This window comes from Hemitrygon akajei, chromosome 12 (genome assembly GCF_048418815.1).
Source record: "Hemitrygon akajei chromosome 12, sHemAka1.3, whole genome shotgun sequence".
In the NCBI taxonomy this organism is placed as follows: domain Eukaryota; kingdom Metazoa; phylum Chordata; class Chondrichthyes; order Myliobatiformes; family Dasyatidae; genus Hemitrygon; species Hemitrygon akajei.
The window spans coordinates 4,834,358-4,851,424 of NC_133135.1; the positions used below are offsets into that span (position 1 = coordinate 4,834,358).

Consider the following 17,067-nt stretch of genomic DNA (forward strand, 5'->3'; position numbering starts at 1 on the left):
CCCCCTTTCTTAAACAACAGAACTACATTTGCGACTTTCCAGTCCTCCGGAACCATGCCAGGGTCCATTGATTCCTGGAAGATTATTCCCAATGCCTCCACAATCTCCAAAGCCACCTCCTTCAGAACCCATGGGTGCACCTTATCCAGTCCAGGAGACTTTTCTATCCTTAGTCCATTTCGCTTCTCAAGCACTTCCTTTCTAGTAAACTTGACTGTACCTAATTCTATTCCCTGTGACCTCTGGCTATCAGGTATGTTGCTAATGTTTTCCACTGTGAAGACTGATGCAAAATACTCATTTAGTTCCTCTGCCAACTCTTTGTTACCCGTTATAATTTCTCCAGCATCATTTTCAATCGGTCCCGAGTTACTCTTTTACTCTTCATATATTTTTAAAAACTCTTAGTATCCTTTTTTATGTTAATTGCCAACTTTCTTTCATAATTCATCTTTTCTTTCCTAATGACTTTCTTAGTTTCCTTCTGTAAGTTTTTAAAAGTCGTCTGGTCCTCAGTTTTCCCACTGATTTTTGCTTCCTTGTACGCCATCTCTTTTGTTTTTATTTTAGCCTTAACCTCTCTTGTTAGCCACATTTGTGCCATTTTTCCATTCATGATTTTCTTTTTTCTTGGAATATATTTTTCCTGCACTTTCCTTATTTCTTGTAGGAATTTCATCCAATTTTGCTGTACCGTCCCTCCATCTAGCATACTTTTCCAATCAATTTGGGCCAGTTCATCTCTCATACCACTGTAATTTCCTTTGTTCCACTGTTACACTGATACACCCGATACCAGCTTCTTCTTTTCAAATTTGAAAATGAACTCAATCATATTATGATCACTACTTCCAAGAGGTTCCATTACCTGTAGCTCCCTAATTGCCTCAGGTTCATTACACAGCACCCAATCCAAAACAGCCAATCCCCTGGTGGGCTTATGGACAAGCTGCTCCAAAAAGCCATCCCGTAGGCATTCTACAAGCTCCCTCTCCTGAGATCCAGTACCTTCCTGACTTTTCCAATCCACTTTCATATTAAAATCCCCCATAATTATCTTGACATTTTCCTTCTGACACACTTTTTCTATTTCCAGCTGTAACTTGTAGCCACATCCCGGCTGCTGTTTGGAGGCCTGTATATAACTGCTATTAGTGTCTTTTTACCCTTGCCATTTCTTAACTCGACCCATAAGGATTCTACCTCTTCTGATCCTATGTCCCTTCTTTCTAGTGATTTGACATCGTTGCTTACCATCAGGGCCACGCCACCCCCTTTACCCACCTTCCTATCTTTCCTATACACAGTGTATCCTTGGACATTTAGCTCCCAATCACATCCATCATTTAGCCATGACTCGGTGATGGCCACGATGTCATATCTTTTAACCTGTAGCTGTACAAAAAGGTCATCCACATTATTTCTAATGCTGCATGCATTTAAGTACAGTACATTTAGATCAGTATCTGTTACTGACTTTGCTATGTTTCTATCACACAGCAAATTATCCCGTCTATTCACCTGCCTGTCCTTCTTGCCATCTTTGCTGCACAGTATCTTTGACTTATTTCTATTTTCCTCTTCCTCGACCCTAACACCCTGGTTTCCTTCGCCCTGCCGACTTAGTTTAAACCCTCCCTAACAGCTACATTAAACAATACCGCCAGGATACTAGTACCCTTTGAGTTCAGGTGTAACCCATCGTTTTCGTATAAGTCATACCTCCCCCAAAATAGATCTCAATGATCCTAGAATTTGAAGCCCTGCCCCCTGCACCAGTTACTTAGCCACACATTCATCTGCTTAATTCTGCTATTCTTACCTTTATTAGCGCGTGGGTCAGGCAGTAATCCTGAGATTATTACTCTGGAGGTCCGGCTTTTCAATTTTCTTCCTAGCTCCCAGTAATCTTCCTCCAGGATCCCCTCTCTTTTTCTGTCTATGTCATTGGTACCAACATGTACCAAGACTTCTGGCTGCTCGCCCTCTCTTCTTAGAATACTCTGGACCTGATCTGAGACACCCTGTACCCTGGCACCAGGGAGGCAACACACCATCTGGGTATCTTGTCTGGCTCGCAGAATCTCTTGTCTGTTCCCCTCACGATGGAATCCCCTATAACTACTGCATTTCTCCTTGCTTTCTTGATCACGGCACTGGGCAGAGTGCCAGAGTCCTGTTTGTTGTGGTCATCCTCTGTCAGGTCAACCTCTCCAACGGTATCTAAAACAATATATTGATTTCTGAGGACTGTCACAGAGGTGCTGTCCACTATCTCTCTATAGGTATTATCAGTCACCTCTTCACTTTCCCTAATTAGCTGAAGGTCATCAAATTGCAGCTCCAGATCCCAAACGAGGTCCTTAAAGAGCCTCATCTCAATGCACCTGGTGCAGATGTAATCCTTGGGGAGGCTGGGAGTCTCCCAGGGTCCCCACATCTGGCTCTCCAAGCACAACACTAATCCTAGATACATACCTCTAATGCTACTGTTATTACTAAATAAATAAGCCTGTAACTTACCCCTTTACTATAAGACTCAACAGTTGCAGGAAGCCTCTTCCCGTTTCTGCCTAAGCCCGTTGAGCCAAAGCCCTATCACTCTGCACCCTCTCACTCCGCTGCCCACTGGATAGTCATGCCTCTTTTGTCCCAAGTAGTTAAAAAAAACCTAAAATCTAAATCTATCTGAATTCTCTCCCAAAGAACGGTGACTTACTCCGCTGCCTGCTTGCTGTGAATCGAAAAAGCTGCCAACCATGGCTGACGAGCCCTATCTGCCCAAAATAACTGGTTTTAAAGCTCCAGTAACCCGCTTTTGCCCCTTCTCCTGTCAGTAGAAATGGTTCCTCTGGGCTTAGTAGCTAAGCCACTCATGAAGGCCAGGAGATGGACTCAGTTGTTAGAGACTGTTTGAGATGCACTTCATTGGGAGTGTTTAACCAGTAGTGGAAGCTTGTCCCCATTAACACCCCACTCACTAGTTATGACAACCTTAAGGGGCCAATCAGATTTATTTTGCAATAACATAAACTCTTTTTTCTGAAACAAAAACAGAAAATGCTGGAAACACTGTGTTGGCCAGGCGATGTCTTTAGTTTGAAACTTTGACCACGTTTCTCTCACCACAGATGCTGCCTGGCCTGCAAATGTTTCCAAAGTCTTCTGATTTTATTTCAGATCTTCAGCTCCTGCAGCTTTCTTTGATTTCATCTCCTCTTTGCCTCCTGATTGGCTGACATAGGTGATGCTTCGAAGGCTGTGCCTCACCTAATATAGACAATAGACAATAGACAATAGGTGCAGAAGTAGACCATTCGGCCCTTCAAGCCTGCACCGCCATTTTGAGATCATGGCTGATCATCTACTATCAATACCCGGTTCCTGCCTTGTCCCCATATCTCTTGATTCCCCTATCCATAAGGTACCTATCTAGCTCCTTCTTGAAAGCATCCAGAGAATTGGCCTCCACTACCTTCCGAGGCAGTGCATTCCAGACCCCCACCACTCTCTGGGAGAAGAAGTTTTTCCTTAACTCTGTCCTAAATGACCTACCCCTTATTCTCAAACCATGCCCTCTGGTACTGGACTCTCCCAGCATCTGGAACATATTTCCTGCCTCTATCTTGTCCAATCCCTTAATAATCTTATATGTTTCAATCAGATCCCCTCTCAATCTCCTTAATTCCAGCGTGTACAAGCCCAGTCTCTCTAACCTCTCTGCGTAAGACAGTCCAGACATCCCAGGAATTAACCTCGTGAATCTATGCTGCACTTCCTCTACAGCCAGGATGTCCTTCCTTAACCCTGGAGACCAAAACTGTACACAATACTCCAGGTGTGGTCTCACCAGGGCTCTGTACAAATGCAAGAGGATTTCCTTGCTCTTGTACTCAATTCCCTTTGTAATAAAGGCCAACATTCCATTAGCCTTCTTCACTGCCTGTTGCACTTGCTCATTCACCTTCAGTGACTGATGAACAAGGACTCCAAGATCTCTTTGTATTCCTCCCTTACCTAACTTTACACCGTTCAGTTAATCTGCCTTCCTGTTCTTACTCCCAAAGTGGATAACCTCACACTTATTCACATTAAACGTCATCTGCCAAGTATCTGCCCACTCACCCAGCCTATCCAAGTCACCCTGAATTCTCCTAACATCCTCATCACATGTCACACTGCCACCCAGCTTAGTATCATCAGCAAACTTGCTGATGTTATTCTCAATGCCTTCATCTAAATCGTTGATGTAAATCGTAAACAGCTGTGGTCCCAATACCGAGCCCTGTGGCACCCCACTAGTCACCACCTGCCATTCCGAGAAACACCCATTCACCGCTACCCTTTGCTTTCTATCTGCCAACCAATTTTCTATCCATGTCAATGTCTTCCCCCCGATGCCCTGAGCTTTGATTTTACCCACCAATCTCCTATGTGGGACCTTATCAAATGCCTTCTGAAAATGTTTGGCCCGTGTTTCAGAGTTTGTCTAGTAGCTGGGCTCCGAGGAAATCAGGTTTATTAACACTGATACATGTTGTGAAATTTGTTATTTTGTGGTAGCAATGCAGTGCAATAATTAATAATAAAAATAAATGTAAATATAAATTACAATAAGAAATATACATTTTTTTAAAAGTAGTGTACAAGGACTCATTGTCCAATTGGAAATCTGATGGTTGAGGGGAAGGAGTTGTTCCAGGAATATTGTATGTGTGCTTTCAGACTCCTGTACTTCCTCCTTGATGTTAGCAATGAGAAGAGGGCATGCCCAGCATGATAGGGGTCCTGAATGTCAGATGCCCCCTTTCTGAGGCATCACTTTTTGAAGGTGTCCTGGATGCTGGGGAGGCTAGTGTCCATGATGGAGCTGGCTGAATTTAAAACTTTCTGCAGGCTTTTCCAATCCCGTGTGGTGCCCCTCCATACCAGACAGTGATGCCACCAGTTAGAATGCTCTCCACAGTACATCTGTAGAAATTTGGTGATATATCAAGTTTCCTCAAACTCCTAATGAAATATAGCTATTGTTGTGCCTTCTTTGTAATTGCATCAATGTTTTGGGCCCAGGATAGACCCTCAGGGATGTCAACACCCTAGAAGATAAAAATGCTCACTTTTTCCACTGATGATCCCTCAATGAGGGATCTGTGTTCCCTTGACTTCTCCTTCCTGAAGTCAACAATAAATTGCTTGGTCTTACTGACGCTGAGCTTGTTACAGGAATGTAGTCAAAGAATATTTCCATCTGGAAGCCAGCTTCCCATTACAATGAGTTCTTGTGGATTGATAGCAAGAACATGCCCTGCATAATCGATTGCACTTCATCTTGAGGCAAAGGAGACCAACTGAGAGACACACAGATGATCAGGGAGCTTCATGGTGTTCTATTTGGTGGGCAACACAAGGGACATGTGTTACCAAGCTGCAGCTCTCACACTGTTGTCTCTCTATCTCAGGGTCCTGTAGGTCCCCGTGGAGATCGCGGTAAACCAGGAGATGAAGGCTATAAGGTAATTCTGGGACGTCCTGTTGAGAGAATTGAACAACGGCAGATTCAAGATTGTTTAATGTCATTTCCTGTACACAAGTGTAACGAAAATGAAGAAAGTATTACACTGGATCCAACACAACATTAAAAAAAACACAAACGATAAAGAACACAGTAATAATTTGGAAAACACACAATAAATATAAATACATTAGATATCTTATATTTACAGTATGTAGATTGATTATATGTCCATAAAGTTATGCTAGGTGTAAGTAAGGTGACTGATAGGAAATAATAAACAATTGGTGGAGTTAGTGGGTGGAGGTGTTGATGAGCCTCACTGCTTGGGCAAAGTAACTGTTTTTGAGTCTGGTGGTCCTAGCAGTCATGCTACACAGCCTCTTACTTGGTGAGAGTGGGACAAAGAGACCATGAACAGGGTGGTGGGATCCTTCATGATATTATTGGCCCTTTACCTTGCACCTTTCTGTACATATGTCCTTGATGGCGGGTAGGCTGGTTTTCACTACCCGCTATAGAGCCTTCCTGTTGGCCACAGTGCAGTTTCCGTACCGTGCAATGATGCAGCATGTTAAGGTGCTCTCTGCTGCACATCTGCAGAAAGAGGTAGGGGTGTAACACTTCAGAGAGACTGTGGAACTGTACGGGACAGTAACAACGAGAAGACTGTGGAACTGTACCAGCCAGTAACAACGAGAAGACTGTGGAACTGTACAGGACAGTAACAACGAGAATACTGTGGAACTGTACACAACAGTAATAACGAGAAGACTGTGGAACTGTACGGGACAGTAACAACGAGAAGACTGTGGAATTGTACGGGACAGTAATAATGAGAAGACTATGGAACTATACGGGACAGTAACAACAAGAAGACTGTGGAACTGTACAGGACAGTAACAACGAGAAGACTGTGGAACTGTACTGGACAGTATACAGTAACTCTTCAATTGGTACATGAATCTCAGTGCTGACATAAATTTTCAGTGATGCCTTTTGATTGGAATGGTAAGGAGGTTGGCTTAGGTTTTGGAAACTGGAATGTAATTGGAACTGAGTTACCTTCAGGTTCAAGTTCAGTTTATTGTCATACAACTGTAACCATGTATATCGCCAAACAAAACAACGTTCTTCCGGACCAAGGGGCACAACACAGTACATATAACTCACATAGACAACACATATTACCACAAAAAATTAACAAATAATAAGGTGCATTTATGATACAAGTTAAAGAGTAAACAGTATAATACTAATGGCACTTTATACGTGAGGAGACCTGGATAGTGACAAGGAATTCAGTAGTCTTACAGCCTGGGGGAAGAAGCTATTTCCCATCCCAATGGACCTTGTCCGAATGCAATGGCACCTCCTGCCGGATGGTGAGGATAGTGAGGGGTGGGGTGATCAAAGAGATTGTTGGACGATGGGAAGGATCATTGACAATGCCAAGGGCTCTGCGTCTGCAGCGTTCCTGATAAATATCTCTGATGGGTAGCAAATACCACAAACACCACTGTTATGAAGTCACACAGTACAGAAACAGGTCCTTTGGCCCTTCTAGTCCTTGCCAGCCTGGTTTTCTGCCCAGTTCCTTCTACCTGGACCCGGGCTGTTTTCCTCCATATCTTTCTCTTCCATGTTACAATCCCAGCTTCTCATCAATGATACAATTGGACTCGCATAGAGTCATAGAGCACTACCACGAAGAACCAAGCCCTTTGGCCCATCTCATCTGTGCCAAACTTTTTCCTCCCACATTCCAAAGACATACGGGTGGCGTTCACAAGTAGACGTGCTTTATTAGCACGAGAAGCGCGGTGCACTCGCAGGCTGCCCCCAGCACAATATTCATGTTGAATCGTTTGCTGGTGATAACGCTCCATTTCACTGCTTGTTTCAATATTTTAATGTGCATGTGAGAAAGCTAATCTTTATCTTTAATCTACTCTGTGATAACTAGCCTTCAATTCATTTACCCTCGATTGGGATTGGTTGGGAGGACATGAAGAAGATACTTCTATTTTTAGGAGAATTGGGAGGGACATGGTATAAACCACAACTACACCCATAGGAAATTCAGGTGCAGCATCTTGACCAAGCATCGGACAAAGGTTTGTTTTTATTTTAGCAAATCAGCTCAGAGTAGGTCCTTCAACAGAGTAGAGTCATGCCACCCCTCAAACCCGATTAACCCTAGTTCCATGTGTCCTTCTGCCCCTTCAAACCACACAACCCGTCAAACCCCATTAACCCTAGTTCCATGTGTCCTTCTGCCCCTTCAAACCACACAACCCGTCAAACCCCAATAACCCTAGTTCTGTGTGTCCTTCTGCCCCTTCAAACCACACCACCCGTCAAACCCCAATAACCCTAGTTCCGTGTGTCCTTCTGCCCCTTCAAACCACACAACCCATCAAACCCCGATAACCCTAGTTCCATGTGTCCTTCTGCCCCTTCAAACCACACCACCCGTCAAACCCCAATAACCCTAGTTCCATGTGTCCTTCTGCCCCTTCAAACCACACAACCCGTCAAACCCCAATAACCCTAGTTCTGTGTGTCCTTCTGCCCCTTCAAACCACACCACCCGTCAAACCCCAATAACCCTAGTTCCGTGTGTCCTTCCCCCGACAAACCCCATTAACCCTAGTTCTGTGTGTCCTTCTGCCCCTTCAAACCACACCACCCGTCAAACCCCAATAACCCTAGTTCCGTGTGTCCTTCCCCCGTCAAACCCCATTAACCCTAGTTCCATGTGTCCTTCTGCCCCTTCAAACCACACAACCCGTCAAACCCCATTAACCCTAGTTCCATGTGTCCTTCTGCCCCTTCAAACCACACAACCCGTCAAACCCCAATAACCCTAGTTCTGTGTGTCCTTCTGCCCCTTCAAACCACACCACCCGTCAAACCCCAATAACCCTAGTTCCGTGTGTCCTTCTGCCCCTTCAAACCACACCACCCATCAAACCCCAATAACCCTAGTTCCATGTGTCCTTCTGCCCCTTCAAACCACACAACCCGTCAAACCCCATTAACCCTAGTTCCGTGTGTCCTTCTGCCCCTTCAAACCACACAACCCGTCAAACCCCAATAACCCTAGTTCCGTGTGTCCTTCCCCCGTCAAACCCCATTAACCCTAGTTCCATGTGTCCTTCTGCCCCTTCAAACCACACCACCCGTCAAACCCCATTAACCCTAGTTCCGTGTGTCCTTCTGCCCCTTCAAACCACACCACCCGTCAAACCCCAATAACACTAGTTCCGTGTGTCCTTCCCCCGTCAACCCCATTAACCCTAGTTCCGTGTGTCCTTCTGCCCCTTCAAACCACACCAACCGTCAAACCCCAATAACACTAGTTCCGTGTGTCCTTCTGCCCCTTCAAACCACACCACCCGTCAAACCCCAATAACCCTAGTTCCGTGTGTCCTTCTGCCTCTTCAAACCACACCACCCGTCAAACCTCAATAACCCTAGTTCCATGTGTCCTTCTGCCCCTTCAAACCACACCACCCGTCAAACCCCATTAACCCTAGTTCCATGTGTCCTTCTGCCCCTTCAAACCACACCACCCGTCAAACCCCATTAACCCTAGTTCCGTGTGTCCTTCTGCCCCTTCAAACCACACCACCCGTCAAACCCCAATAACCCTAGTTCCGTGTGTCCTTCTGCCCCTTCAAACCACACCACCCGTCAAGCTCCAATAACCCTAGTTCCGTGTGTCCTTCTGCCCCTTCAAACCACACAACCCGTCAAACCTCAATAACCCTAGTTCCGTGTGTCCTTCCCCCGTCAAACCCCATTAACCCTAGTTCCGTGTGTCCTTCCCCCGTCAAACCCCATTAACCCTAGTTCCGTGTGTCCTTCTGCCCCTTCAAACCACACCACCCGTCAAACCCCAATAACCCTAGTTCCGTGTGTCCTTCCCCCGTCAAACCCCATTAACCCTAGTTCCGTGTGTCCTTCCCCCGTCAAACCCCATTAACCCTAGTTCCGTGTGTCCTTCTGCCCCTTCAAACCACACCACCCGTCAAACCCCAATAGCCCTAGTTCCGTGTGTCCTTCTGCCCCTTCAAACCACACCACCCGTCAAACCCCAATAACCCTAGTTCCATGTGTCCTTCTGCCCCTTCAAACCACACCACCCGTCAAACCCCAATAACCCTAGTTCCGTGTGTCCTTCTGCCCCTTCAAACCACACTACCCGTCAAACCCCAATAACCCTAGTTCCGTGTGTCCTTCTGCCCCTTCAAACCACACCACCCGTCAAACCCCATTAACCCTAGTTCCGTGTGTCCTTCTGCCCCTTCAAACCACACCACCCATCAAACCCCATTAACCCTAGTTCCGTGTGTCCTTCTGCCCCTTGGAACCACACCACCCGTCAAACCCCATTAACCTTAGCCTAATAGTGGGACAATTTACAATGACCAATTAATTAATATACCTGGTACATCTTTGGACTGTGGGAGGAAACCAGAGCAACAGGGGAAAACCTTTACATTCCACAGGGAGAGACTTGGCAGGCTGACACTTGCTGGCTTCCCCCCGCACATCCTTGGACTGTTGGTTGTTGATGCAAAGTGACCTATTTCACTATTTCGATGTGCAGGTGACAGATAAAGCTAATCTTTTCTACACCAAACCCATTTCATCCTCCCCACATTCCCATCAGTTCCCCCCCCCCCAAATCCAACCATTCACCCACATAGTGTGGGCAATTTACAGTGGCTAATTAACCTGCAAGTTGGTCGGATGTGGGAGGAAATCAGGGGGTGACCCACATGGCCACAGGGAGAACGTACGAACTCTACACAGACAGCACCAGCAGTTCTGGATTGAACCCGGGTGCTGGTGCTGAAACCTTGGTGCCATTATGGAAAGTATTAGAGACTTGAAAAATTAATTGGGATTTCATGGTCTTTTCACAGGGTCATCTCTACAAAGGTCGAACTTCGATAGAACACAGCAGAGTAAAGGCTCTTCGTCCCACAACTTTATAGCTTACTTTAAGATCACTCTAACCCTTCCCTCCTACATAACCCTCCATTTTTCTATCATCCATGTGCCTCTCTATGAGTTTCTTAAATGTCCCTGATGTATCTACCTTTAGCTCCACCCCTGGCAGGGTGTTCCACACACCCACCATTCTCTGTGTAAAAAAAACCTACCTCTGACTTCCCCCCATACTTCCTCCAAATGCCTTAAAATTATGCCCCTCATATTAACCACTTATGCTCTGAGAAAAAGGCGCTGACTGTCCACTCTATTTTTGGCTCTTATCATTTTGTATACCTCTATCAAGTCACCTCTCATCTTCCTTTGCTCCAAAGAGCAAAGCCCCAGCTGGCTCAACCTGTCTTCATGAGACGTGCTCTCTAATCCAGGCAGCATCCTGGTAAATCTCCTCTGCACCCTTTCTACAGCTTCCACATCCTATAAAGAGTCAGCCAGAACTGTGGGGGATCGGAGGTGAAGTGCCGTCCTGGTAGAAGTTTATAAAATTACAAGCGGTATAGATAGGGTAGACAGTCAGAGTATAGAGCAAAAATGCCAAACACTGGAGGACACCTCTCAGGAACGTAGCATCCTGGTAAATCTTTTGGGCATCCTCTTAAAAACCAAACCTTCTCAGCAACCTATCAACTTCTACGGCAACTTTGAGAGTCCTAGAGATGCTTGCTCAACCTGTTCTTGAGTAATGTTGTAGTGTTGATTAACTTCTCAAGAATTGACTGTACAATTGACTGGTCTCACTTTGTAACCAAAACCGGCAGGGTTACCCTGGGGTTCCTGGACCAAGAGGAAACGTGGGACAGCAAGGAAGACCGGTAGGACATCTTGATAAAAAAAATTTGAATGAGTAATCAAACTGTGACCATTAAACTTCAAAAATCTCGCCTGACTTACCAGGAACAAGTTTCAAAATCTATACTGATGACTGGAGCAGATTCCCATGGCATTAAACAGGGAATGCTGCTGTGTGTGAGGGGCAGGCCTAAGGGAGAGTCACACTGTGGGAGGGGCGGTACTGAGGGAGAGTCACACTGTGGGAGGGGTGATACTGAGGGAGGGTCACACTGTGGGAGGGGCAGGCCTAAGGGAGGGTCACACTGTGGGAGGGGCGGTACTGAGGGAGAGTCACACTGTGGGAGGGGTACTGAGGGAGGGTCACACTGTGGGAGGGGTGGTACTGTGGGAGAGTCACACTGTGGGAGGGGTGGTACTGAGAGAGGGTAAGACTGTGGAGGGGTGATACTGAGGGAGGGTCACACTGTGGGAGAGGTGGTACTGAGGGAGGGTCACACTGTGGGAGGGGTGGTACTGAGGGAGGGTCACACTGTGGGAGGGGACGTACTGAGGGAGGGTCACACTGTGGGAGGGGCTGGCCTAAGGGAGGGTCACACTGTGGGAGGGGTGGTACTGAGGGAGGGTCAGACTGTGGGAGGGGTGGTACTGAGGGAGGGTCACACTGTGGGAGGGGTACTGAGGGAGGGTCACACTGTGGGAGGGGTGGTACTGAGGGAGAGTCACACTGTGGGAGGGGTGATACTGAGAGAGGGTCACACTGTAGGAGGGGTGGTACTGAGGGAGGGTCACACTGTAGGAGGGTGGTACTGAGGGAGGGTCACACTGTGGGAGGGGTGGTACTGAGGGAGAGTCACTCTGTGGGAGGGGTGGTACTGAGGGAGGGTCACACTGTAGGAGGGTGGTACTGAGGGAGGGTCACACTGTGGGAGGGGTGGTACTGAGGGAGGGTCACACTGTAGGAGGGTGGTACTGAGGGAGGGTCACACGGTGGGAGGAGTGGTACTGAGGGAGAGTCACTCTGTGGGAGGGGTGGTACTGAGGGAGGGTCACACTGTGGGAGGGGTGGTACTGAGGGAGGGTCACACTGTGGGAGAGGTGGTACTGAGGGAGGGCCACACTGTGGGAGGGGTGGTACTGAGGGAGGGTCACACTGTGGGAGGGGTGGTACTGAGGGAGGGTCACACTGAGGGAGAGTCACACTGTGGGAGGGGTGGTACTGAGGGAGGGTCACACTGTGGGAGGGGTGGTACTGAGGGAGGGTCACACTGAGGGAGAGTCACACTGTGGGAGGGGTGGTACTGAGGGAGGGTCACACTGTGGGAGGGGTGGTACCGAGGGAGGGTCACACTGTGGGAGGGGTGGTACTGAGGGAGTGTCACACTGTGGGAGGGGTGGTAGTAAGGGAGGGTCACACTGTGGGAGGGGTGGGGGGAGCCTTGTCGAAGGTTAGGATCGAACCTTGGTCACCAGAACACTGAGGCCAATACTCTACCAACTGCCTCTCTGTGACACACCTTAGTAATTATCATGTTGGTGTCCATGGGATAGACATATATATATATATATATATCTCGTACACAACAGTCCTCATTTTACAGCAGTTGTCTGTTGTCAACAAGTTTGGGAGAGGTAACATGAGAAAGTTCCTGAAGTTTACACTAATGATCAGCCTTGGACATTCTGTTTGTTTTTGCCCCATTGCAGGGACATCCAGGGAGACCAGGCATGCCAGGGCTCAAAGGGGAGAAGGGTCTGGAGGTACGTGCACCACTTCTCCATAAAAGTGGTCCGAGCCATTGAAAGCAACACACACAAAATTCTGGAGGAACCCAGCAAGTCAGGCAGCATCTATGGAGGGGAATCAACAGCCGATGTTTTGGGCCAAGACCCTTCATCAGGACTGGAAAGGAAGGGGGCAAAAGCCAGGAAGAGAAGGTGAGGGAGGGTAAGAATGGGAGGAGTACAAGCTGGGAGGTGACAGGTGTGACTAGGTGAGGGGGAAGGTGGGTGTGCGAGAGGCGGGGTGGGGATGAAGTAAGAAGCTGGGAGGTGACAGGTGTGACCAGGTGAGGGGGAAGGTGGGTGGGCGAGAGGCGGGGTGGGGATGAAGTAAGAAGCTGGGAGGTGACAGGTGTGACCAGGTGAGGGGGAAGGTGGGTGTGTGGGAGGTGGCGGGGGGGATGAAGTAAGAAGCTGGGAGGTGACAGGTGTGACCAGGTGAGGGGGAAGGTGGGTGTGTGGGAGGTGGCGGGGGATGAAGTAAGAAGCTGGGAGGTGACAGGTGTGACCAGGTGAGGGGGAAGGTGGGTGTGTGGGAGGCGGGTGGGGATGAAGTAAGAAGCTGGGAGGTGACAGGTGTGACCAGGTGAGGGGGAAGGTGGGTGTGTGGGAGGTGGGGTGGGGATGAAGTAAGAAGCTGGGAGGTGACAGGTGTGACCAGGTGAGGGGGAAGGTGGGTGTGTGGGAGGTGACGGGGGGGGATGAAGTAAGAAGCTGGGAGGTGACAGGTGTGACCAGGTGAGGGGGAAGGTGGGTGTGTGGGAGGTGGGGTGGGGATGAAGTAAGAAGCTGGGAGGTGACAGGTGTGACCAGGTGAGGGGGAAGGTGGGTGTGTGGGAGGTGGGGTGGGGATGAAGTAAGAAGCTGGGAGGTGGCAGGTGTGACCAGGTGAGGGGGAAGGTGGGTGTGTGGGAGGAGGCGGGGGGGATGAAGTAAGAAGCTGGGAGGTGGCAGGTGTGACCAGGTGAGGGGGAAGGTGGGTGTGTGGGAGGAGGCGGGGGGGATGAAGTAAGAAGCTGGGAGGTGACAGGTGTGACCAGGTGAGGGGGAAGGTGGGTGTGTGGGAGGTGGGGTGGGGATGAAGTAAGAAGCTGGGAGGTGACAGGTGTGACCAGGTGAGGGGGAAGGTGGGTGTGTGGGAGGTGGGGTGGGGATGAAGTAAGAAGCTGGGAGGTGACAGGTGTGACCAGGTGAGGGGGAAGGTGAGTGTGTGGGAGGCGGGGGGGGGATGAAGTAAGAAGCTGGGAGGTGACAGGTGTGACCAGGTGAGGGGGAAGGTGGGTGTGTGGGAGGTGGGGTGGGGATGAAGTAAGAAGCTGGGAGGTGACAGGTGTGACCAGGTGAGGGGGAAGGTGGGTGTGTGGGAGGCGGGGGGGGATGAAGTAAGAAGCTGGGAGGTGACAGGTGTGACCAGGTGAGGGGGAAGGTGGGTGTGGGAGGAGGCGGGGGGGGGATGAAGTAAGAAGCTGGGAGGTGACAGGTGTGACCAGGTGAGGGGGAAGGTGGGTGTGTGGGAGGTGGGGTGGGGATGAAGTAAGAAGCTGGGAGGTGACAGGTGTGACCAGGTGAGGGGGAAGGTGGGTGTGTGGGAGGAGGCGGGGGGGATGAAGTAAGAAGCTGGGAGGTGACAGGTGTGACCAGGTGAGGGGGAAGGTGGGTGTGTGGGAGGTGGGGTGGGGATGAAGTAAGAAGCTGGGAGGTGACAGGTGTGACCAGGTGAGGGGGAAGGTGAGTGTGTGGGAGGCGGGGGGGGGATGAAGTAAGAAGCTGGGAGGTGACAGGTGTGACCAGGTGAGGGGGAAGGTGGGTGTGTGGGAGGTGGGGTGGGGATGAAGTAAGAAGCTGGGAGGTGGCAGGTGTGACCAGGTGAGGGGGAAGGTGGGTGTGTGGGAGGTGGGTTGGGGATGAAGTAAGAAGCTGGGAGGTGACAGGTGTGACCAGGTGAGGGGGAAGGTGGGTGTGGGAGGAGGCGGGGGGGGGGATGAAGTAAGAAGCTGGGAGGTGACAGGTGTGACCAGGTGAGGGGGAAGGTGGGTGTGTGGGAGGCGGGGGGGGGATGAAGTAAGAAGCTGGGAGGTGACAGGTGTGACCAGGTGAGGGGGAAGGTGGGTGTGTGGGAGGCGGGGGGGGATGAAGTAAGAAGCTGGGAGGTGACAGGTGTGACCAGGTGAGGGGGAAGGTGGGTGTGTGGGAGGTGGGGTGGGGATGAAGTAAGAAGCTGGGAGGTGACAGGTGTGACCAGGTGAGGGGGAAGGTGGGTGTGTGGGAGGTGGGGTGGGGATGAAGAAGCTAGGAGGTGACAGGTGTGACCAGGTGAGGAGGAAGGTGGGTGTGTGGGAGGAGGCGGGGTGGGAATGAAGTAAGAAGCTGGGAGGTGACAGGTGTGACCAGGTGAGGAGGAAGGTGGGTGTGTGGGAGGTGGGGTGGGGATGAAGTAAGAAGCTGGGAGGTGGCAGGTGTGACCAGGTGAGGGGGAAGGTGGGTGTGTGGGAGGCGGGGGGGGATGAAGTAAGAAGCTGGGAGGTGACAGGTGTGACCAGGTGAGGGGGAAGGTGGGTGTGTGGGAGGTGGGGTGGGGATGAAGTAAGAAGCTGGGAGGTGACAGGTGTGACCAGGTGAGGGGGAAGGTGGGTGTGTGGGAGGTGGGGTGGGGATGAAGTAAGAAGCTGGGAGGTGGCAGGTGTGACCAGGTGAGGGGGAAGGTGGGTGTGTGGGAGGCGGGGGGGGGATGAAGTAAGAAGCTGGGAGGTGACAGGTGTGACCAGGTGAGGGGGAAGGTGGGTGTGTGGGAGGTGGGGTGGGGATGAAGTAAGAAGCTGGGAGGTGGCAGGTGTGACCAGGTGAGGGGGAAGGTGGGTGTGTGGGAGGCGGGGGGGGGATGAAGTAAGAAGCTGGGAGGTGACAGGTGTGACCAGGTGAGGGGGAAGGTGGGTGTGTGGGAGATGGGGTGGGGATGAAGAAGCTGGGAGGTGACAGGTGTGACCAGGTGAGGGGGAAGGTGGGTGTGTGGGAGGAGGCGGGGGGGGATGAAGTAAGAAGCTGGGAGGTGACAGGTGTGACCAGGTGAGGAGGAAGGTGGGTGTGTGGGAGGCGGGGGGGGATGAAGTAAGAAGCTGGGAGGTGACAGGTGTGACCAGGTGAGGGGGAAGGTGGGTGTGTGGGAGGAGGCAGGGGGGGATGAAGTAAGAAGCTGGGAGGTGACAGGTGTGACCAGGTGAGGGGGAAGGTGGGTGTGTGGGAGGTGGCAGGGGGGATGAAGTAAGAAGCTGGGAGGTGACAGGTGTGACCAGGTGAGGAGGAAGGTGGGTGTGGGAGGAGGCAGGGGGGGATGAAGTAAGAAGCTGGGAGGTGACAGGTGTGACCAGGTGAGGGGGAAGGTGGGTGTGTGGGAGGTGGCAGGGGGGATGAAGTAAGAAGCTGGGAGGTGACAGCTGTGACCAGGTGAGGGGGAAGGTGGGTGTGTGGGAGGAGGCAGGGGGGGATGAAGTAAGAAGCTGGGAGGTGACAGGTGTGACCAGGTGAGGGGGAAGGTGGGTGTGTGGGAGGCGGGGGGGGATGAAGTAAGAAGCTGGGAGGTGACAGGTGTGACCAGGTGAGGGGGAAGGTGGGTGTGTGGGAGGCGGGGGGGGATGAAGTAAGAAGCTGGGAGGTGACAGGTGTGACCAGGTGAGGGGGAAGGTGGGTGTGTGGGAGGAGGCAGGGGGGGATGAAGTAAGAAGCTGGGAGGTGACAGGTGTGACCAGGTGAGGGGGAAGGTGGGTGTGTGGGAGGCGGGGGGGGATGAAGTAAGAAGCTGGGAGGTGACAGGTGTGACCAGGTGAGGGGGAAGGTGGGTGTGTGGGAGGAGGCAGGGGGGGATGAAGTAAGAAGCTGGGAGGTGACAGGTGTGACCAGGTGAGGGGGAAGGTGGGTGTGTGGGAGGCGGGGGGGATGAAGTAAGAAGCTGGGAGGTGACAGGT

The 17,067-nt window shown here is 50.5% G+C and overlaps 1 protein-coding gene across 4 annotated transcripts in view; it reads left to right on the plus strand.

Moving 5' to 3' along the window:
* Window positions 1-17,067, plus strand: part of LOC140736680 (uncharacterized) — a 493,430-nt gene that overhangs the window by 353,573 nt on the left and 122,790 nt on the right. For all 4 annotated transcript variants that reach the window (XM_073062508.1, XM_073062505.1, XM_073062507.1 and 1 more), the window contains 3 exons: window positions 5,460-5,513; window positions 11,296-11,349; window positions 13,034-13,087. In XM_073062508.1, coding sequence (XP_072918609.1) covers window positions 5,460-5,513; window positions 11,296-11,349; window positions 13,034-13,087 — 162 coding nt within the window. The remainder of the gene's footprint in view (window positions 1-5,459; window positions 5,514-11,295; window positions 11,350-13,033; window positions 13,088-17,067) is intronic.